Raw genomic sequence first — 21,650 nt, 5'->3', positions numbered from 1 at the left:
CCTACAACAGTGATACTCAATTAACGGGCCAAATCTGGCCCCTGATAGGGTGCCGGGCAGCCCAACCATTTTCTCAATCACAATAAAAATAAACCCTGATAGAGGTCCACACTAAACCGTAATGTCCAAAAATCCAAAAATGTCCTAACATCCTAGGTATGTCCTAAAATCCCAGAAATGTCATAAAATCCTAGAAAATCCCTGAAACCCTGGAAACGCCCTAAAATCCTAGGAACGTCCTAAAATTCTAACAACTTGCTAAAATGCAAAAATTGCCCTACAATTGTACCGACATCCTAAAATCCTACAAATGTCCCAACGTCTCAAAAACATCTTAAAATCCTAAATGTAAAATCCTAGAAATGTCGCAAAATCCTAGAAAAGTCCTGAAGTCCGTGAGGACATGAGTGTCCTTGGTCTAAACCCTGTGACCTAAACCAAATTAAAGAAACTACTGACAGAAGCCACCAATAAGAGCTCATACAGATTTCGTATTTCATGAAATGCATTAAAGTACATTTTACTGAACATGTTATAGACACAGACCCCTAAATTCTCCACCAACCAGCTTCAGATCACCACAGACGGCTAATAGCTTCATCATTTATTGGCTGACGTGCCTCGTTAAAATTCAGAGAGGTTTAAGCCACCACCCTGGATAATGATGGCATTTGTAGCCCAGCAGGTGACCCCTTTAACACAGGGAGGGTGCTGCGGGACTCCACATCTCACCACATCAAGTATTCTCTGTGGCGGACTGACCGGGCTGCTGCGAGCATGATGCAGCTCATCTCTCTCCTGCTGCCGGCTGAGCACAAGTAGTGCGTGCACGGGTCTGGAAAGTTATGTCCTCCATCATATTAATGGGATAATAATGTGATTGATTGCTCATCTCCCGGGGGAAACGGTCTTTTCTGCTTCCTGGGAGTGCAAGACTCATCAGAGAAGCTGACGATTGTTGCTCAAGAGCCCCTCAGCAGGGGGAAGCAACCCGGGCTGTCCCGTTTGGAGGACGGTCCTCGTTAACCCACCGCTGCCGTGCAGCTGTCAGCGTCCTCGGCGGGGACTAAAGACGCGGAGGAGGGGGAGGAAAGGAAGAGGAAGAGGGGGGAATCCGGCGCTTCAGGACGGCTGAGTCCCGCTGCGATGCATGGAGGCTGTTTGGAGACGCTCCCCGGGTCTCCGGAGCGCATGAGGCGGTTCCAGCCGAGCGACGGGCCGCACAACCGGGGAGATCCGGCCGCTGATCCGCAGCTCCGCCTGGCTGCTACACCATAGGTTGGGCTACAGGAGCACGGCTCGGTTCGGTCTCCACGGAGCGGAGGCACATCCGCCGCCAGCGCCGTGATCTGGGAGCCTGAAGGCTGCATCACATCGCTGCGTCGCAGAGGCGGTGGATACTGCGTGAGCCGTCGGGTGGCATCTATGCAATTTTATTTGGACTTTTCATGTGATTATGAGCACAGAGGAGGGAGAGGCGGGTCCAGCTTGTGGGGAGGCGAGGGGAGGCACCACCATCACCCACAGCCACACCTGGGATGAAGGCGAACCGCACGGCTCCCAAGGACGTCGGCACCCCGAAGATGAGGACGAGGCTGAGCAGGGAGAGGAGGAGGAGGACGGAGAGGGCTGCCGGGAGGCCCGGAGCTGCAGGGATGCATGTGAGGGGAACAGCGGGGGGAATTTTTCCAGTGAGGATGGGGCGGTGGGGGGCAGATCGTGCAAGGAGCAGACGATGCATTCAAACTGCAGCAGCGAGACCTGCATCCCCACTCCCAGCTGCCGGATCTGCTTCCAGGGCGCAGAGCAGGTAAATACACCACTAACATGAAGGTGAAAACCCTGACAGACCAGTGAGGCCAACATGGTCCGATCAGATCTGCTCTCAGCAGTGTTATCGGATTTAAAGTGCTGGTTTTGTGAATGGTGGGAGTCGATTTAAACTGAATGAAAGTGAGGGCACAGTCCTCACAGAGCTGGACTTTGATTGGCCGACAGCAGAAACTCATCTGCTTTCACAACGGTTTACATGATAGGGGCTGGCCTGATTGGACGGATTTCAGAAGACAGCCAACCAGAACTAAAACAACTGTGACGACTAAATATCTGGCAACTCAAAAAAACGAAACTTAAGAGTAAAACCAAACTTAAGAGTGTAGAACCATCTGATTTTGCTCTCTACTCTCCCTGCTCCTCACAAGTAAACGTTACATAATAATGTAGAACAAATATGCAAATAAAAATCCAAGAAAAAAGGGGAAAAATGGATAGCAAAGTACAAAAACAATCAACATAATGAAACAATATATAAACAACAATCGCTAATGGCAATAACAGTGACAAAAATATACCTATACAATATCTAAATAGTCATTAAAACATTTGATACAGCTCAAAAATAATATTAAATACTAAATTCATTTGACAGAGCACCTTCCACAGAAGTGAAATTCACAATTGTGCTTCACAGAATGTAATAAAATAATAAAACATACAACCAATAAAAACAAATACAATACAACAATAAAAATAACACAAGCAAGAAAAAAATAGTAAAAGAGAAGACAATAAAGTTGGAGTAAAATACACTTTACCAAAGAGCCCAAAACAAAATGCACCAAGGACAAATTAGGGTGGGGCAACGGCCAAATAAATGTGCTACAAAAACTGCATATACAGCGATTTAGAAACTAAAATGACCAAGAGTGTTTCTCATGAATGATCATGTACTCAGATTTTATGTAGCAAAACATGTCCTTGAACTGCTGCAGTGACTTCAGCACCATGGACAGCGCACAGCAGCATCAGCAGTTCCAAAAGGGAGCTCAGGGGTCCCTGAGGGGCCCTCAGAGGGCCCTCGGCATAATAAGATATACCTGTATCTTCATTTGATTATCTCAAATTAATGAGAAACTCTCAAAATAGCAACTTATGTCAAAAAAATGACTTAGTTTCTCAAAATGATGTGACACTTTATGAAAACAATGACTTCCTTATGTCAAAATTCTGAGAATCTTTCTCAAAGATAACAACTTATCCTAAATAATGACATAGTTTCTCAAAAGTATGTGCAATCTTGTTAAAATAATTGTTTCCCTATCTCAAAATAATGAAAACTTTGATAAACCAATTTGTTTTTTCACATAATGATCATGTGGTCAGATATGTGGTAAAATGTGTCCTTTAAACTGCTGCAGTGACTTCAGCACCATGGACAGCGCAGAGCTACAGTACATCAGCAGTTCCAAAAGTAGACATGGAGGAACTTCAAGGGTCCTTGAGGGGCCCTCAGAGGGCCCTCAACACAACAAAGTATTATCCTCATTGTAATGTCTCAAACTAATGAGATCCCTCCTCAAAATAATGTTTTCTTTACCTTTAAATAATGAGTTGGTATGTCAAAATAAAGAGAAGTTTTTAAAAAAAAAAAAAAATCACCTCCTCATCTCAAAATAATGAGTTTCTTTTCAAAATAAAAACTTATCTTAGTGTCTCAAAATAATGAAAACTTTCACAAATTGTGACATAGTATCTCAAAATTATATGAAACCTTATTAAAAATAATGACTTTGTTATCTCAAAAATAATGATTTAGTATCTCATAATAATGAAAACTTCCATGAACTGAGTTAGTATGACACATAATGATCATGTAGTCAGGTATCATGTAGTAAAACATGTCCTCTAAACTGCTGCAGTGACTTCAGCACCATGGACAGCGCAGAGCTACATCAGCAGTTCCAAAAGTGAGCACGGAGGACCTTCAAGGGTCCTTGAGCATCATAGAGGAGTATCATTGTAGTATCTCAAAATAATGAGAATATTGCTCAAAATAAATTATCTTGATGACTTTAAGCAAACTAATGAGTTAGTATCAAACAATGATCATGTAGTCAGATATTATGTATTAAAAAAGCCTGTATTTGAAACTGCTACAGTGACTTCAGCACCATGGACAGCGTGCAGTTAGGAGGCCCTCAGCATAATAAAGAAATATCACCATTTTAGTATTTCAAACTAATGAGAAACTTTCTCAAAAAATAACTTCCTTATCTCAAAAGAATGAGTTAGTATCTCAAAATAATGACTTCCTTATCAAAATAAAGATGTTGTATCTCAAGCTAACAAGAAATATTCTTAAATATGAGTTAGTATCTCAAGTAATGAAAGAGCTTCACAAAATAATGACTTCCTGATCAAAAAAATGAAATGAATTTTTTATCAAAATACTGAGTATCAAATATAATGATCATATAGTCAGATATGTATTAATCTGCGACTTCAGCACCACATAACTACGTCAGTAGTTCAAAGTGATCGCAGGGAACCTTCAGGGGTCCATGAGGGGCCCTCAGACAGCCCTCAGCATAATAAAGAAATTCAATATTATACTATATTACAGCTGAGTTACCAGTGATCGAAAGTAAACAAATACAATACCTGAATTCTACAAGAGAAATGATTGATTTAGAGAAGAATACAGTTTTTTTCTTTTTATGTAGTAATTTTTATATGATAGCTTTAAAAAAATGTTTTTTGATTTTACACAAAAAACATATGAACATCTAACAAAATGTAATGTTTACACTACCCAACAGTATTAAAACATTTAAAATGAGTCGTCCCTTTAGCTTCTACTACATTAAAATACTGTTTACACAATAAAGCATCAGAAATAACCTCAGAAAAGGCTCAAAGCAGCTAATTTCTGAACAATACATCATCAATGCTTTGAAAAAAAAATCACAGAGTGAGTGTAGCCACACGACACTTCCTCCAGCTGTTTTTGGTTTGTTACAGTTAAGTCAGTTTTATTTAAAAAGCACATTATCACATCACAATTCGCCTCTGAGCATACATTCAGCATACATCGTCCCTCTGTCCTTGGACCTTCACAGTGGATAAGGAAATTGTTCCTCATTTTGCTTGATGGCCTCTTTGAGCTTGCTAAGGATCCCTGTAAGGATCCCAAACCTCAAGTTTGGAACCCGTGATTAACAGTCTACAATAACAACTTCTACTGCAGCACAACACAAAGAGAGAATAATGAAGCTGTCCTTGAAAAAAAAAATGTTGAATTTATTTTGAAGGCAGTTTAAAATACAATCAGAGTTGCATAACAGCAGCTAAAATCACACCTCAGCACCAAGGACAGCTCACCACATGAGGTCCAGAGTCAGACATCAGCGCGAGCGATGGAGGATTTCTCTCACTCGCTTCTCACCAGCTTCATTAACTAGATTTGCATTTTAAATGTTCACAGTAACTTACAGTACAGACAAAAGGCTGGATCACAAAGACAGTTTGAGTGTAACATACGTCGAACTAACAGAAGACGTCAAAGTTCATGAATTGGTTCACAAAACTGCTTCAATTTCTCTTTTTTTTAGGCTGTTTAAAGGCCAGAAAGAAGGCTGAAGATTTAACTGTACAGCTACAAAGACATTTTACAAAAAAATTACTCATGAATAAACACAATCAAAACAGTTGGACAATGAACAATGAATTTTGAGTATTACTTTTCTACCTTTCAGTTAGTTATAAGCAAGTGTCATGAAATCTCTACCATGAAAACATGGATGGAAGTTCAGGTTTAGCTTGGAGGTAGATTGACTGATCACTTTTTCTTTCTTGTTATTTAAATTCTTTAATCATTTTGAAACATTCATTTTAACACTGACCTTATGGACTTTATACGAAAATAAAGACAATATAGACAGGAGGGGAAAAATCTAATCAAATGAAATGAAGGAAAAGAAACTAAACCAAAATTAAAGGAAAAAATGTCAAACCTAAGAGGCAGCCAACCCCCCCATCGCAAAAACCTTGTATTTTTTAGACCTTTTTCATAAAAGATAATTATAACAGATAAAATAATAACCATGGCCTTTTTTTTTTTTGCTGTCAATACCGACAATTTATTAAGGCAAGTCTATTCGTAGAGCAACCTCCAAACACAAAGGCAATTCAATGTTTTTTGAATGAAGTGAAAAAAAGGATTTTAAATGAACAAAAATGGGAAATAAAAGCAATGAAAAGAGAGCAACTTAAAGCAGCACTTAAGAGAACATCATTGTTATTGACTACTTACTCATCTCAAAATAAGTGTTTTTTTTTCAAAATAATGAAAAATATATTTGAAAATAACAACTTTCCTTAAAAAAAATATGAAGTAATTCAAAATAATGAAAAACTTTATCAAATTAATGACTTATCTCAAATGATGATTTGGTATCTCAAAATATTGAGAAAGTTTCTTAAAATAATGACTTTCTCATCTTAAAATCATGATTTATTATCTCAAAATGATGGAAAAAAGTCCTCGAAAATGACAACTTACCTTAAAAAATAGAACTTTCTCATAATAATGAACCTCATAAGGACATACAGTTCAGGTCCTTCTATAGATAACTGAGATATAATCAGCACACAGTGAAACCAAACTGCATTACATCCATCACACCAGAGCTGGATGACAAACACTGAATCATAATCCATGTATAATAGATATCTTCCCCCGCTGATGCATCCGTCTAACTGTCTGCATGTCTTTATGGAGGTGGATGGACAGATGTGGACCTGCAGGGACAAATGGACACTCTGTCCATCCGTCTCTGAAATCAGACACTCTGCAGGCCTATTTGGCTCGTGACAGCGAGCCTCGATGAGGGACGATTCATCCTGACTGGAGCTTAAGGGAAAGAGAGGAGTCAGGGCAGTAAATGCCTAAGTGAATATCCTGTCTTCTGAGCGTGGGCTATAGCCTATTAGCAGAGCTAATCTAATAGCTCTGCCTCCGGGTCCAGACTGATATTTGATTTTGATACAACGCCGCAGGCTGGGCGAGCTCACCAGTTATCAGGAAGATTGCAAAACAGAAATTTGACACTCTAAATATTCATGTCTGGGCGGATAGAGTGAGAATGAGATGTTATTTGACACCAGAAAAAGGACAAATCAGCATCCGTGGATTGCTGTTTTGAATTTTGATCAAAGTTGAACTTGAAAGTTTCTTCTTAACTTTGGAAACAAAAGTCAACTAAATCTGAACTCAGATAGTTTCTTTAAACAGCAGCTGACAACTGCAGCCAACACGGATGAGGGTGCTTGAATACACTAAAGGTTCACTTACTCAACTTTTCCGTGTACTTACAATCTTTATTAATGAGCTTTCAACTGCATTCAACACTGTCTGTTGTAATAACTCTAAAAAAGTCTCAACTCAAGGTCCACTCACTTACTTTTGGGGGAATTTTAACCATGAGATGCTGTTGAAAGCGATGTAAAAAGCTAGTAAGTGGAATTTGTGTGGAGATTATAATGATTTTTTGTAAAAAGTGATCATTTTAAGTATCAACTAAAGGTCCACCTGCTTGGCTACATACAAACTTTTGTACGCAGATGAAGACCATGTGGCACTGTTGAAAGCTAGTAAGTAGACCTTGAGTATGATTTTTAAAAAAGTATGACAATTTTCCCAACAGTATCAATTCAAGGTCCACTTACTTTCTTTTGGGGGAACTTTTGACTACATACATACTTTTTACACTGATGAAGACCATGGCATGCAAATGAAATCGAACAAATTAGTAAGTGGACCTTGAGTCAGTATTGTATAGATATGTTTTTCGCCTGTTATCATTTCCAAAACAGTATTAACTAAAGGCCCACTTACTTTCTTTTGGGGTAACTTTTGACTACATACAAACTTTATACACTGATGAAGACCATCAGATGCTGCTGAAAGTGATGTAAAAAGCTAGTAAGTGGACCTTGAATCAAGATTATTTTGTAAAAAAAACTGCTGAAAGCTAGTATGTAGAGCTTGAGTTAAGATAATTATGAATTTTCAAGAAAAAAAGTGACTATTTACATAAAAATCTCAACTTGAAGTCCACTTATGTGCTTTTATGGGACCTTTCGACCACATACAAACTTTTAATCAATGATGAAGACCATGAGATGCAGTTGAAAGCTAGTGAATAGACCTTGAGTTAAGATGATCATGATGTATTTCTGAGGTCAAGAATGAACTTTCATTCTCCTGATGGTGCTTTTATTTAGGGCAGTAAATTAAGGACATATACCTTGCAACTGCAACATTTTTTGGTTCGATGGCTGACTGGAAACTGTAAGTTACCGTCTTCCCGTCTCTCTCCATGTTAACACCAGCTAGTCGAATCCTTGTTGACCTTCATTCAGACTCCAGAATGTAAACAGCATCTAAAATACTAAAATAGGTTTTCAGGAAATGTCTGCTAGACTTCAGGAACATCTTAAAATCCTCCCTGATGTTGGTTTTATCAATCACCGCTTCAGTGGATTGTTGACCCGCTTCAGTTAATTCAAGCGAAAGCCTCCGCGGTCCTTTTAAACCCACAAGGTTAATACGACATGATGAAAAATGAGCTCTCTGACCACTGACCTTAATATACCATTAATATGCCACTCACAGCCCTACCGGCAGGTCAAAGCTACAGTAATGGCTGCTTGAGGAATGCCTCGAGGAGGATAAAAAACCAAAACCTGCCGAACAAATAGATTCGACTGTGATGATTAATATCAAGCTGCATCCTGCCGTTGATATCCGCGAGTGTTGTAGCGTTGAGAAATGATCATTGATCTGAGCGATTCTGGTAAAGCCCTCTGGTGAACAAGTCGTGTGTTTTCTTTGATGTACGACCTGCTGGGAGAAAAGGCCGAAGTGAGGCCTTAAAAAACGGCTCTTTAGATGATGGGAAAGTTGACACACGGACCTTGAAAATGGATGTAAGATAAATATCAGGTAGACGCTTCTAATATCGACCCAAAATCCGATAGTTTCTTTCTATTTTTGAGAAGATTCTGAGGCTCAATCTGTCACTGGTGCTACAGAGAGTGGTCAAGATAATAAAAACACCAGACAAGACAGGAATATTAATGACCGAGTCTTTTTCTTCTGCCTCCGTGTTACATTGTCACCTCGGTGCCGGAGAAAAGCTTCTTAACGACTGTTTAAATGATGAAACAGGCAGAAATTTGAAGCCTCTGTGCCTCTTTATCTTGGCAGAGAAACAGTTTTTAAGTGTTTTTGTGAAGTTTAACCTTTGTATAACCATTTAAACATACTTGTGCAAACTTGTGCAGACGTGTAGATCGTTCTCGCCTGTATTTTCTCCTGTCCTTTTGTTTCCTTCATTTGCAGAGCCTGAAAGCATTCTCTAATTTGCTTAACCGTCACTTATGCCTTCATGTCTTTTTTATTTTTTATTAGGGCTGTCAAATGATACAATTGCAATTAATTGCGATTAATTGCATTTTATTAACAGGTGTTTTCAGTTATTATATCTTTCATCACAAAACAGTTATGAAGTCCATATTGACAGGGTCAAGCAGTTCTTACCAGACTGTCTGAAATGACAGCCAAATCTGGCCCCAAATAGGGTGCTGTGTGGTCCCCCAACCTTTTTCGAATTCAAGTGATTCACACTGGGAATTATGTTTGTGCTTTTAGTGTCCGTACGGTGCCAGAGTGCATAAACCTGCATCAAAATGAGCTTGTTATTAAGGAAAAATGTCAGTGAAGATCCCCCACAGAGGTCGTAGCTGTGCCCTAAAATCCTTGAAATGTCCTAAAATTCAAGAGATGTCCCAAAATCCAATAAACGTCCTTAAATCCAAGAAATAGCCTGAAATCCAAGAAAACTTACCAAAATCTGAGGAAGGTCCTAAAATCTGAAAAACTCACTAAAATCCTAGAAACAACCTTAAATTCGAAGAAATGTTTTAAAATCTGAGAAAGGTCCGAAAATCTGAAAAACATACAAAAATCCTAGAAATTCCTAAAATTCTACAAAACATCTGATAATATTAGACATTTTCTAAAAGCCTAAAAACTTTCTACAATTCTAGAAATGTCCTAAAATCCTTCCAGCATGTGCAGGGCTGCTGCTGGCGTCCTGTCTCACTCCCTCATTTAAGTATGTTGTTGTTGTTGTTGTTTATTCGTCTCTGTTCATATTTGACCTTTGGCCTCTCTGCCGTCTCCAGGGTGACCTGTTGAACCCGTGCCGCTGTGACGGCTCGGTGCGTTACACCCACCAGCACTGCCTGCTGAAGTGGATCAGTGAGCGCGGCTGCTGGACCTGCGAGCTCTGCTGCTACCGCTTCCACGTCATCGCCATCAACATGAAGACACCTTGGCAGGTGAGACAGCGGAGACGGGCTGCTGCGACCTGAACACTGAGGCTGATTTCATGGATGAGTTCATCTCTGTTCAAAGTCAGCTCAGTTAGAGGCTCGGCTGGATAGTAGTGAGAAAAACTGAGATGAGACTCAAAAACACACCTTTTATCAGTAAAATATTGGCAACATTATAAATGTTTTTATGGTATTTATCATTGCAAAATTATTTAATGAAAGATGTAACTAAAAAGCAAACAGTTGTTAACGGGTTCGACAACAGAGTCGAGCTGCTTGGACAGTCCAGGACCAGCCCCCCCCATCACAAAAATGATTTCATACAGGTTTTATTTAATTGGAGATGATTTGATAGTACAGTATTATTTCAGTCGATACCTTAACCCTTTGAAACCTGGGCAAATAGACTTGGTTTCTGTGCATTAGCAAGAAATTTGCGAAATTTTCAAGAACATTGCCTGAAAATAAGGGGAAAAAAATAAGGGAAGTGACCTGAAAAAAAACTCTAAAAATTATAGTAATTGTCTAAAATAGTTTAAAATATTGAATTCTGATTATACTTTGGTTTTTAGATGTTTTTAAATTTAAAAAAAAATACATTTCTAAATGATCGATTGCTTGCTCATTGCCTTTCCCCCAGTTTTTTGAAAAAAGTCGCACAGAATCTGCTCAGATTTCAGAGGTTTAAATACTTGTGAAATGCGTCTGAATGCAGCAGTGATGGCAATTCAGGTGTCAAAGGGTTAAAGGTGAAGAGTACTGTTATCCCTCGTCCCCTCGTTATCACCTCTGTCAGCACTTTTACAGTTGTTTAAATCACATTTAAAAAGGTTGAAATTTGCACTTTTGGCAGATTTGTCCGCTTATTCTACATTTTATGAGCTATGAGTCGAAGAAAAAGCTGCTATTATAAAGATGTTTATTTCGGGGGTCAAACAAAGAAAATGTAACATAATTATAGAGTAAGTGCATTTCTATATTTGGCTTTTGTAACTGAGTTTCAGTGAAGCATTTTGCAGGAACGACAGAAGCAGGTGGGTTTATTTGTTGTCAGCTCGCCAGTGAAACTGCTTTTACTGCTGCAGCTCTGTGTTCTTCCACCAGAGAAGCTGTGAATATTTCTGAGCATAAATCCAACCGGCGGGTCGATACATCAGCGATTGTAAAAACAATCTCTTGTTAATGCCTCCATAATAATTTAGAGAGCACGCTCGGAGGGGGAAAACTGTAACCTCAGATGTTTATGGCTGCAAAAAGCCGTAAAAAAAGCCAGAGAGAATAACAGCTGCAGTTTAATGTCACATCGCCTCCACAGCATTTAAACTATGAATGTGAATTTTTCAGGAGGGGGAGCGCCCACGTTTTCCTCTGATATCATATTTTTTCATATACAAAGTGTGCCTTCCAACAACATTTGACTTCTCATAAATCAGTCAGAACAGCATAATTTGGATGAAAGCAACAGTGCACTTTAAAGCTAACAAATGTTTTTTTTGAACACAAATGACAGAGGAACTCGAGGAGGAATGACCCAAAAAATTCAAAAAAATTAGTTATAAAAAAAAATTACTTGAAAATTAGCACAAAAAAGGAAAGTAAAAAAATACAAAAAAGGAAATGACCTCAAAAAACTTCTTCAAATGATGATAATTCCATAAACTAAATACATACATGTGTAATTCTGATAATTATAAATGTAGTTTTCTTGACATTATTCCATTGCATTTAAAAAATGTTTTTAATTGCAAAATACTTTTGCAGTAATGCATTATTGCAGAAAGAAAAGACACATTTTTGTTCCAGCGTCTCAGCTCTCTTCTCCATGCACCTCGCAATGAAAGTTGTGCAAGAATCCAAACTAAACATCATCTAAATCAACCAAACGTTTTGACTTTTGAGAGAAATGATAAGATGTAAAAAAAAAAGGAAAAACAGCAGGAAACATAAAATTATTCGACCCAAAGCTGAAGCTGAAACTCTGCCTCGCTGCTCATCAGAGGGAACTTAAATTCACTCGAGGCATTTCATAAAGAGGAGATTCAACAAATAACTTTCAGTAACTGCAAAGAACTTTCTCTTTCGAAACTACAGATAATTTTTATTATTGATTATATTATATATTTTTTTTTATATCATATATTTATGATTATTTTTTTTATTAAATTTATTTAATTCGTTAATTTATATCATCTTTTATTGGTACTGGAAATCGAGCCGTCATCTTGCTGGGAGATCGTGGCGGTGACAGAGAGTTGCAGAGTGAATCTACATTTCCTTCATAATTAAAAAACGTGTATTGCTGCTTTAATTTAGCACCTTCATACGTGTGAGTGTCCTCATCTGAAACTACATCTTCATTTCTGGCACTACCTGTAGCATTCAGTGTTTTTTAAGATTCAGCCACATTATGGACTTAATATCAGGAAAATAGCTGTTACATATAAAGTCTTTCACTTATGTAATGAACACACATAAACCAAGACGTGTTATCTCCATTTATTTTATTTTATTTACTTTCATATCTGTTTTCTTGTTTGTTTATTTCATTTTTTTCTCTTCTTATTTCAGTTATCTGTGTAAACCTGGGAGGGTGTGGGTGGGAATATTTGTTAATTAATATCAAGTATATATGTGTATTTTCAAGTTAAATGGTTATATTTTGAAAATATAAATATAAATTGTAAAAAAAAAAAAAAAAAAAGGAAAAAATCAGGACCTTTCTGTCTTTGTTTCTAAGATTTTCAGTCATCCCCGTGTGTGGGGGTGCAACACAAAATTTTACTCTTTCGAATCTTCTGCTCGGCTAAATTGAAAAAGCAACATCTAAGATAATGCGGTGAAGATTTTGGATGCTCGGGGCGAACGCAGCGTCGGCTGTGAAGCTGCCGGATCACTGAGTTTGTGTTGTCTTCAGGTCTCTGCTGTCAGCGCGGAGCGTCAGGAATCCTTCAGTCCTCGTCTCCTCAAAAGCTGAACAGGCAGCGACTCCTGAGGCTTAAAATATCTGCATCCTGGATGGTTTCTTTCACTGGAGAACATTCAGGCCTTTTCGGATCTGTTTGCTGCAGATGGGACTTGAGTCACTGGCAGACTGAACAAACACAGCTGAGGCTCAGCAGAGCTCTGCTTCCTGTCCACTCAGTCTGCCGAAAGTCTTTTCCTCTGCACCGAGCACAATCACAATCAGCATCGACTTCTTTCTGTTTTTGCTCCTCTGATCTCCTTTTTCTTATTTTCTCTTGTTAGTGATTCAGCTCTGACACACAGATTTGTTCTCTCCACGACTTTTCGTCCTCCTGGTTTTGTGCTCCCGCATTGCGGCGTAACGATGTGGTTTTCCAGCCAGGTCGTAGTCCTGCCTGTCAGTCTGGCAGTAGGTGAGAAATGGGACTACAATGACATTATTACTAAAGAAAAGGTCAAGAAACGAGCAGCCAGACAATCACGCAGCTTAGAAACAAACTCCCGTGTGTTGGTTAACCCTTTGAAACCTGAGCAACATCATGTAAAGAAGCCACAGAGCAACTTCATGAGAAAATCTCCAAAGCAAAGATGTATGAAAAGTTTGGCCAACAAAAAACAAAAAAGTCCACAAACTTGATGACAAAAGAAAGACACTCGTGTCAAGTTCTGTATGTGGTGCATTCACGGACCTGCCAAAATGTCTAAATTTAGAGAGGGGACACAGAATGGTAAAAAACGGACACACACACAATGAGAAAGAGGAAGTTTGCCGTGTGTACATACATATATGCATGATGGTATAGATGGATTACAGAAATACGTTTATCATGGCTCTATGAATTATTCAAAGGTAAAGGAAGTGACATTAACATTTATATGATTCTGATTTTACATTATTCATTTTTTAATTATATTTGTGAGGTCTGTATGACCTCATATATATTTCATTATTGTAATTACTATTAATAATATTAGAAGTTGTATTACCTTTTTTTCAGGCGACTTTAATTTAAGCTTTAGATAGTTGTGAAAAACTCATCTAGAACCCACCTAGGAGGTTCTGTCAAGAACCCATTTATTATTCAAGGATTTCATCCAAAAACTACCCGTGGGATCCCACCAGGAACCCTTTTGTGTTTCAGCGGTTTAATGTTGAACCCACCGAGGTGGTATTAGGTCGAGAAACCTTTTATGTTCCAATGTTTTAATCTAAAACCCACCCAGGAGCTTCTATAGAGACATACTGCGAAGGGTTTCATCTAGGACCCACTCAGGGATTTCCACTGAGAACCCATTAATATTCCAAGAGTGGCTCTAAAAATGGTAATGACTACATTACCCATAGATCTCTGTCCCACTAACCATGGTTTTAGTTTCTCAAAAGAACTACTCTTACAGAGTACCCTTGAAGAACCCTTTCTTCAAAAAAGGTTTCTCTGAAGGAAATGGTTTTGGGTAAAACCTCAAGCCCCGGGGAGTGGAGCCTTTATTTTCAAGAGTGCGTCGAGGTGGCAGATCGGGGCATGTTTGGTTCTCTGAAACAGTCGTCTGGGTTCTCTCCTCTCTCTGTGTGCAGTGGCAGTCCATCACCATCACCCTGGTGGAGAAGGTGCAGATCATCGCCGTGTTCCTGGGTTCTCTCTTCCTGGTGGCCAGCATCTCTTGGCTGCTGTGGTCGGCTCTCAGCCCGCAGGCCGTCTGGCAGCGCCGTGACGTCCTCTTCCAGATCTGCTACGGCATGTACGGCTTCATGGACCTGGTCTGCGTAGGTGAGCCCGAGGTCATGAACGTCAAACTTAAACGCAGGACAAAATTGAGATCTAGCAGAATTTAGTCCAGGTTTTTTAGACTGCTCAAACCGTCTGTGAAACCTTGATTCTATTTGTGCATCAGAAAAAAAAGATGATTTCATGTTTTCTTTTTGTTTAGGTTACATAAGACAAAAATCTATAGCACAGATGGAGCAGAGCATCGGTTCGGGCAGAGCTCTAAAATCACAGCTTGCGTTCGTTTATTGGCATCAGCTGCTTCATGAGTTCGTCATTCACAGGCTGCTTGAATACCTGCCGAATATACGTCCACTCATACTTATACACAACAGCCATTATAACCTGACAGTAAACAGAACTTTATGATGTTGCCATGGATTTAGTGATTAAAGGGACGTCCACACCAAGAACGATAACTGTAAAAGACATTTGGTGGAGTCCACACTACAATTATAACGGCAGCGAAAGTGGCAAACAATATCGTTTGGATCAATCCTAAAGCGATTTCATGACTTATAGAAATACACATAGAAATAGCAGCCAATCAGCATCTGAATATTCAGACGTCACATCCAACATAGATCCTCCCATCTGATTTGGACCTCAAAATGTCTGTTTTTGTATTGAAAAAGATGTATGAAGCTGTGGACTGTTTTCATTCCTGTGAATTTAGTCATCAATAATTAGTTTGTCTGACTACAGCTGATTCCAGCCAGTAGATGGTGCTGTTGACTGCTACTGCTGATGTAGCTCTCTGAAACCTGAGCAAAACATGCGGAGAAGGCAATAAGCAACATATGGACCCAGAATAGCAAGAAATAAGTAAAAACAAATTGCCTGAAAATGAGCACAAAAAGAAGTACAGATAAGAAAAGAAAAAGTACAGAAAATTTTCTGATAATTATACCTCCTTTTAAACTCAAAAGCATGCCGGGGGAGAAGGCGATGAGATGTAGATATAATCAGCTCATCCTAAGAAAACAAAAACAGAAAGATTCTTTATCTCTTTCACTGAAAAAAACCTTTAAAAAGTGATGAAAGTCAGGCAATTTTTGGTGTTACAAGGAGTTTATTTTTATGACAAATGACAAAAAAAAGTACATTTCTGTTTTTCTATTTGAGTCCGGAAAAACATGTTAAATTAAACTTCCTCCCTGAGAGTAAAATACTTTTAGTTTAAAGATCTGAGTGTCAAAATAGATTTCTTTAAATCTCAGTTTAGGTGACACTGGTATGTTTTAAGATTTCTCCAACTGTGGTTTTGACAAGTTGTGAAATTAATGGGGTTTTATTTTAACAATCAGCACAAATGTTTCTGGAAAAGGGTTTGAAGGACGTTCTGGCTCTTTTATGGCTTTTACTGTTTAGAGTTCAGCCCTGAAAGTTTGGTCTGAGTATTTGGAAATCAAAGAAACTGTAAACTGAGGCAAAAGAAGATGAAGAAAAAAGATTTATTACAGTACTTGATTGAGAATATTTCCTGAAGCTCGTCAGTAACCTGAACGTGACCGAATCAGAGGATCAACGCTTCCTTTGATGTTTTTATTGTAACAGGCTTGATCGTCCACGAGGGGGCAGCAGTGTACAACGTCTTCATGCGCTGGCGGGCCGTTAACCTCCACTGGGACGTTCAGAGCTACGATAAAGCAAAGGACATGGAGGAGACGAGCACCGGCCATTCCTCGCTGTCCCCCAGGACGCTTTGGTTGCCTCTGGCCACCTTTGGGCCCAACGGCCCCTTACACGCCACCCAGCTGGGGCCACAGCCATGGACCTGCCTCTGTTTGGCCCCCTTCTGCCCCGGCCTGGTGCCCCGAAACAACCTCAGCCAGGACAGTGACTCAGGAGAGGTCGTCATTCGTGTAACATCGGTGTAACGCCAGACGGTATTTATGCGGGAACAAAGCATCTGATGGTTTTCACTTGGTGGTAAAAATCTGGACTTCACTGGGCGGTTTGTAATATTACACAGTCTGTTGGGCTTTTTTTCAGATTTTCTGGGGCCGGTCCTCGAAACAATCTTAACACTCACACGTTGTGTTGTCGCCTTTATGATTTAGGTTTTTATTTCTGCATAGATGCACACTCACCTCTACCCCTTTCTTTTTCTTGACCACTGTGCAGCATTCATGTCATGTGGGATAGAAGCTAGTGATGAAGGGGATGATCAGATTTACAGTTTGCGACCATTCTGCATTGTTTCACTCCAAGCCAAATATGTGGAAGCGCTCCTAAAAATTGAGATTCCCATTCATAATTATGACTGGGAAGTTACCAAGAAAAAGTTGGTAATTACAGAAATTTTTACATGACATGAATGCAGCATAAAGGCAGATGTGTGCTGAAAAAAACCAACTTAAAAATGTCTTCAGGTATTCTGGGAAAAATTTTATTTCTATAATTTCAGAGAAAGAAACTGATACATTGCAAAGGTTATGATATTGTTACCTTAGTTCTATAAGCACAGCGCCACCCTCTACTGGACGAGTATTTGCTAGGATTGCGAAGGAATGGCCCACCTCACTCTTCTTCTGATGGCCAATCCAGCCAATGACGGTAACGAGGACGAGCCAATCACAGGAAGAGTATGGCAGAGTTAGGCGGGTCATTCCTTCGCCATTCTTGGATTTGAAAGTTTGCCGTAGACTCTTTCCTCTTAGTGCTCTAAACCAAATACCTTCATATTATCTTCAGGTGTTCTGGTTAATCGTTTTACAGTATCGCAGTTTCATATAATTTCAGAGAAAGAAACTGATTCGTAACGAAGGTTAAAATATTGTGACCCTAGTTCTATTAGCGCAGGCTGAACCCTCTGCTTGGACTTTTTGGGTAATACTCCTCTGATCATGAGCATGCTTTTGCACGCTGAAACATCCTAAACCCTCTTCGGTGAGCAGCGTAGGAGCGTCAGGGTCCCAAGGTCGATGGCTCGCCTGTGCCAATGGAACTGGGGTTACAATATCGTAACCTTTGTTCAATCGCACAGAGGCGATGAATGAAGCTCTGTCACGACATAATATCGAGCGAGCCGCACTAATCCTGACTGCACATTTTCAGGTAGGCGTGTCCTGATTGGCCGGCTATGTTTATGCTCTTTAGTCTGCAAATGTGTGCACATGATGACAGGAATATTACCCAACAAGACTAAAACTCAAAAGACATTAACAGCAGAAAACAACAGCTGGATGGCTTTAAAATGGAGGGAAAGCATCTGTTGCAGGATTCTTACAAGCAGTGCAAAAAAAAACATTGATCAATCTGATCTGCACTTTGTGCTCAGATTCAATGCAAAGTGAATTACAGAAGTGGTACTATTGCACATAAACTCAATGCACATTTGCTCCAGGCAGCACAAATGAAATTGAGTCAAAGACTTGTCCACTTGAGTTGGAAACATTTGGTGATTTTAAATAGGTCTGGTGCTCTTTCACAGCTGCCTCAGCCAGTTTGATGAGCAATTGCCCAAATAAATGTCTGTGAGGGGAGGGGGGTGGACAGAAGAAACACGTGGATCTCATTGCTTTCTAACAATACATCCATAAAAATAGTGACAGAAAAATGGCCATAAAATGGTGTTAAGTAAGACTGATGCAACTTCACAGGTTGTTGAGAGTTAAATAACTTTCCTGGCAACTTCTACTGCAGCTTCTGTGTCCACTGAAAATGATCCTGGTCGATCCTGGTCAGGGGAAAACCCTCCAAAACAGAAATAAGCTAAGATGAACATGATGCTGGGCTAGGTTCTTATGAGCTTTCCGACTGTCCGTTTTAGCGTTTCTTTGTTGACCCTCAGTGGGGTTGTGCTGTGACTGGAGCATCACACATGTTCAATCTGCGGCTAACACCACATGCTTAAAGTTAGCATTTAAACATGCTTATGGTCTATGTTATCTAAACAATCTTAAAATGATGATTTTTGAAAAAAAACGTTAAGCATGTTAGCTGCTAACGCTGGGTTATTCAAAATTTAGAATTATTCTCAGAGTTTGTATAGCTTCGTAAGGAAGCCAGCGTGATGAAAGAAATCGTTATAATGAGAAACTTTCTCCAAATGATCTCTTAGTATCTCAAAAAATGAGTCTGTATTTCAAAATAATGAGACTTTTTCAAAGATAATGAGTTTGAATCTCAAAAAATGACTTATCTTGAAATAATGACTTATCTCAAAATAATGACTTACTTACTAACATCTAAAAAACAAGCCCTTAACTCAACTAAAAAATAATGACTTGACTAAAAAATGACTTACTTATTGCAAAACGAGTTACCTATCTCAAAATAATGACTTACTTTTATCAGTTCCAAGTAATGAGTTACTCATATAAACTCAAAATCATAAGACTTTTTGAAGTCAATGAGTCTGAATTTTGAAAACAATGACTTATCTCAACGTAATGACCTAACTTGTCTTAAAAATAATGACGCTTATTCTATCTGATAATAGTGACTTTCTTATCTCAACTCAAAAATAATGACTCAATATAACTCAAAATAGTTTAATTTATATAATTCAGAAGAACTAACTTGTCTCGACTCACAATAAAAAATCACTTACTTAACTCAAATATTTACTTTCTTACCTCAACTCAAAATTATGACTTTAAATAATTACTTATTCTATCTTAATTTACCTATCTCAACTCAAAATAATGATTTACCTGTCCAAAATCAAAAATACCTACATATCTTAAGTCAAAATAGTTACTTATTTATTGCATCTCAAAATAATGATTTACTTATCTCAACTCAAAATAATAACTTATCTCAACTGAAAAAATGACTTACTTAACTCAAATTACTGACTTTCTTACCTCAACTCAAAATAATCACTTAACTCATCACAACTCAAAATAAGGAGTTACTTTACTTTATCTTAAAACAATAAGAAACGTTCTCAGAAAGACTACGTATGTCAAAAGAAAAGATAATTTCTACTACACTATTATTATTATCATTTTCTTTCATTATTTTTTTATCACACTGGCAGAAATGGGCTTTCAAAGCTTTGAGTTGCAAACTGGATCTGTCCCAAACTGAGGAGAGCTTTGTTTCTTTATCACTGTGTTTCCTTTGGGATAAACTCGCTTTATGTTTTATACAAATACCATTCAGAGGACCAGATCTTTCCCAGCAAGCACCTGGAGGACGGGGGGAGACAGGACTCAGTGATTTAGACAGACTGCAAATGAGCACAAAACAAACTGATGTCAGAAAGAAATGGTTTTAGTTTCACTCAACAGTGCAGCCGGCAGATTTGGATGTTTTTGAACGTCATTTGAACTTGATCCTCAGATGATTTGTACCGGTGTAAATACGTGTTTAAAAAATTGTGATTTTTGATCTGTCTGTATGCCATTCTGTTGAGCTTCCAGGAGCCCTGTGGTGTTCGGGTTGTGGGGTTTTGGGGTTGTCAGATGGGTTCGGGGTTCGGGGTTCTGTTCTCGACCCGAGGTCATTCGGGTCCTTTGATTTTTTTGGTGCCTTAGGAGGCTGGATGACAACGTCTCAATGCGCAGCACAGAAATGACTTGAATGTGACTTTTGCTGTTGGCTGTATTTCTATTTCTTTGAATGTAACATGGATGTAATGTATAAAGAATATTTATATATACAGAGAGCTGTGTTATTTGTAATTGGTGCTGTCCGACATCATCATCCTTTAGTTTGTATATATATTTAAGAAACTCTCATTAGGTGAACTGACTTATGAAAATTGTGTTTTTTTTATGTCAGGTTTAGACTGCTGCTCCTCAAATATCAAGCATCAGAATTAGAGGGGAGAGAAGATGAAGCAGGAAAGAAAAAGATGGCCAGAAAATAAAAAATGGAAAACTATTCAAAGAGAACTTTGTTGATCAAAAGAAATAGAATGTAGCTACAGATGAGGAGATAGTAAAAAAAGGTGAAGAAAAGAAAACAAAAGAAGAAAGAACAAATCACGGTTAAGCAAGAAATCGTGCACATGGTGAGCAGTTGGCGACTCCTGCAGTGAGGCGTCCTATTCATGACCTAAAGGAAATCACTCATGACATCATCAGTGACATCACAGAAGCATGACATCATCAGTGGGACCTGCGGGGTCTCCGTCTGCGGATGGGGCCTGTCTGCGTCTGCGTCTGCGTCTGCGTCTGCGTCTGCGTGGCATTGTCAGACAACGACGTGATGGGAGAACAGGGGTTTTATTCATAAACTCTCTAAACGACCTTCTGTGATGTAACAAAGACACACCCCCGATTTTGTGATTTTTCTCCACATCTTTTTAAAGATGCTGGAGAGCTCATGTGAAGGTCCACAATTTGTTACATCAATACAGTGTCATAGATGATGTCACAGGTTGTGACAGTGGAAACAATCTATGATGTCATCAGTGATATAAATGATGTTCAATGACATCATCAGTGACATCATAGTGTTGCCTCTGGAAGGTTACGAACAGGATCCTTAAAATACAACGATCATAACCTCTGTTTTTGTCTCTCCTCAGGTTCTCCTGTTCTCCTTCTCCGCTTCCATCACCACACAGATGTGCATTGAGCTCAGCACAGATTTGGGGACAGGTGACACCAACAGATTTGTTTACATTCAGAAATATTTTTTTTAAAGATGGAGAACCATCTTACCGTCATTTCTACCAGAGGCTACAAATAAAGGAACCTGATCCTGATTCCAAGAAAACTTGAGAGACCAAAAGAGACAGATTTTGTGATTTTGTGACATCAGCAGTGACAATAAAAAAAA

At 39.0% G+C, this 21,650-nt stretch overlaps 2 protein-coding genes across 2 annotated transcripts in view; one reads left to right on the top strand and one right to left on the bottom strand.

Annotated features, from left to right (window-relative positions):
- The first annotated feature begins 1,456 nt into the window (after window positions 1-1,456).
- Window positions 1,457-16,789, top strand: march11 (membrane-associated ring finger (C3HC4) 11). The gene is made up of 4 exons (XM_042497357.1): window positions 1,457-1,810; window positions 10,030-10,185; window positions 14,720-14,912; window positions 16,467-16,789. The coding sequence occupies exons 1-4, from the start codon at window positions 1,457-1,459 to the stop codon at window positions 16,787-16,789; spliced, it is 1,026 nt and encodes a 341-aa protein (XP_042353291.1).
- A 4,166-nt stretch (window positions 16,790-20,955) lies between these two features.
- Window positions 20,956-21,650, bottom strand: part of myo10 (myosin X) — a 127,445-nt gene continuing 126,750 nt past the window's right edge. The window contains exon 28 of the mRNA XM_042497410.1: window positions 20,956-21,046. Coding sequence (XP_042353344.1) covers window positions 20,956-21,046 — 91 coding nt within the window. The remainder of the gene's footprint in view (window positions 21,047-21,650) is intronic.

The sequence above is a fragment of the Plectropomus leopardus genome, chromosome 12, assembly GCF_008729295.1.
Source record: "Plectropomus leopardus isolate mb chromosome 12, YSFRI_Pleo_2.0, whole genome shotgun sequence".
In the NCBI taxonomy this organism is placed as follows: Eukaryota; Metazoa; Chordata; class Actinopteri; order Perciformes; family Serranidae; genus Plectropomus; species Plectropomus leopardus.
Note: the sequence above shows the minus strand (reverse complement) of the source record. Positions and strands in the feature narration are given on the sequence as shown.